The 2,377-nt window shown below is 35.5% G+C and overlaps 1 protein-coding gene across 1 annotated transcript; it reads left to right on the forward strand.

The window, feature by feature from the left end:
- The first annotated feature begins 830 nt into the window (after window positions 1-830).
- LOC127094924 (uncharacterized mitochondrial protein AtMg00810-like) lies at window positions 831-1,684 on the forward strand. The gene is made up of 2 exons (XM_051033683.1): window positions 831-1,121; window positions 1,451-1,684. Exons 1-2 carry the CDS (start codon window positions 831-833, stop codon window positions 1,682-1,684), a joined length of 525 nt encoding a protein of 174 aa, XP_050889640.1.
- Window positions 1,685-2,377: the final 693 nt, after the last annotated feature.

Consider the following 2,377-nt stretch of genomic DNA (forward strand, 5'->3'; position numbering starts at 1 on the left):
ACACTCCAAAAAGGTTTGCAACATCTGATATTGTTCCAAAATTAGAAGGTCCTGAACAAGTTCAGAGGCCACAAACAATCATAAACATTCCGAGAAGGTTTTTAGAGTTTGACATGCTGTAAGATATTGAAGTAGATTGTGAAGGGGAATTTATTCAGTGTGCCATTTTAGTAGACTTTGAACCTGCGAGTACGGAAGAAGCTCTCAAGCAGAAAGTCTGACTGACGACCATGAAATAAGAACTTGATGCCATAGAGAGAAACAAGACTTGGAAGCTAACAAAATTTTGAAAGAACAAGAAAGTCATCAGTGTGAGATGAGTTTATAAGGTGAAGCTAAAGCCAGATGGGTCAATTAACAATCACAAAGTAATGTTAGTTGTGAAAGGTTTTCTACAGAAACCTGGGTTATATTACATTGAAGTGTTTGCACCTATAGCAAGACATGAAACAATTAGGTCGGTGATTGCGATAACCGCTAATAGGAATTGGCCTCTGATGCATTTACACGTGAAATTTGCATTTTTCGGACGGTCCATTTGAAAGAAGAGGTTTATGTGTCACAACCTCTTAGATTTGAGATAAAGAATCAAGAAGGGATGGTGTACATATTACACAAACTTTATATGGATTGGAGCAAGCCCCTAGAGCGTGGAATCTGAAAATTGATTCTTTTTTCAAGAAGCAGGGATTTCAGAAATGTGAGATGGAGTATGATGTCTATGTTCAACATACTTCTGAAGGCAATATGATTCTGGTGTGTCTATATGTTGATGCCATATTACTAACAGGAAGTTGTGAACATGAATAACTAAGTTCAAGAAGGAGTCGATGAATGAGTTTGAGATGATTGTTCTAGGAAATATGGTTTATTTTCTAGGGATGAAGATTTTGTACTCTGAGAAAGGAATAATTGTACATCAGCTGAAATATGAACTTAAGCTTCTGAAGAGATTTGCGCTGCTGAATTATAAAGTTGGTGTTACAACTGCTGATACAAATCAGAAATTGGATTATGATTCTGATGGTGATGATGCAGATGCGACAAAGTTCAAACAGTTGGTAGGTTCTCTGAGGTATTTGTTTAATATCAGACCTGATATTTGTTATGCATTTGAAATGGTGAGTAGGTTTATGATTAAACCAAAGTGGTATCATTACCAAGTTGTTTTCAGAATTTTGAGGTATATAAAGAGAACTCTGAAGTGTGGAGTTTTTTCCCTTCTGGTACTGAAACTGACTCAGAACTTTTGACTTACTCAGATTCTGATTAGTATGGAGACAGGGTTGACAGAAGAATAATTTATGGGTACTTGTTTAAGTTTCTAGGAAGTCCTATTTCTTGGTGTTCTAAGAAGCAACCAGTTGTTGCTTTGTCAACCTGTGAAGCAGAATATATTGCAAGTGTTGTGACTACATATCAAGTTGTGTGGCTTCTGAATTTACTACAGGATCTGAAAATCAAAGTGAATAAGCCTTTGAAGCTGATGATTGATAACAAGTCTGCAATCAATCTTGCCAAGAACCTAGTGCTTCCTGCGAGAAGCAAGCATATTGGGACTAAATATAACTTTCTGAGAAATAAGATTCATAATGGAGTGCTAGAAGTTGTGTGCTATAGCACTCAGAAGCAAATCTTGGCGATGTGTTTTCCAAACCCACAAGGAAAAATCCTTCTTTCATAGTTATTCTGTCAGAATCAATCAGGTAACATTATATTAGTATTATCGTCAGGTTACTAGTGACGCCTCTAACACAAGTTTCAATAAGAGAAATTAATCAGATCCGTAACTGTCAAAGGTTTGCCTCCATATGAATGTTGTTAGGAAAACAAAAAAAAGTCTCATATTCTTCAAGTCAATAAAAGTTCTTTGACTATAAATTACCCTATCAAATTCTACCTAAGCACAAGCTTAAAGGGCTAAGCCGAAGGAATTTCAATCTTTATTTAATAAAGTATCAAATCACTTAACGCTCTTTTAAATAAGAAAAGAAGACGCAATATCAAAAGTTGTCACATTTGAAACAATAAACAATGCAAAAACATGCCTTGTTGAGTGCTTCGACCAAATGAAATTGAAATGAATTTGCATGCAACAAACAACCATGTCATTCAAAAGCAAACTAGTAGACTGGTATCTCTCAAACAAACCTTTCACCCTCCCTAACCCAACACCAATAAAACACATCAGGTTCCAAATTCACCAACCAAAACACTAACGTTCTTATTTCTTGGGATTGAAGAGTCACAGAGAGAAAGAATGAGAAGAGAGAAACAAAGACGGAGAGAAGAGAGAGAGGTGGGGTGACTAGGTTTATTTTAAAGAAAGAAGATGATTCCTATATTATAATAAAATATTTCATGTCAATTAAAAATA

This window comes from Lathyrus oleraceus, chromosome 6 (assembly GCF_024323335.1).
Source record: "Lathyrus oleraceus cultivar Zhongwan6 chromosome 6, CAAS_Psat_ZW6_1.0, whole genome shotgun sequence".
NCBI classification, from domain to species: Eukaryota; Viridiplantae; Streptophyta; class Magnoliopsida; order Fabales; family Fabaceae; genus Lathyrus; species Lathyrus oleraceus.

What these genes read in the sequence shown, in the direction of transcription:
- LOC127094924 (XM_051033683.1), top strand. Translation starts at nt 831, where the DNA reads ATGAATGAGTTTGAGATGATTGTTCTAGGAAATATGGTTTATTTTCTA. An exon ending in TTTGTTATGCATTTGAAATG is followed by an intron (nt 1,122 to 1,450) that starts GTGAGTAGGTTT and finishes AATTTACTACAG; the next exon opens with GATCTGAAAATCAAAGTGAA.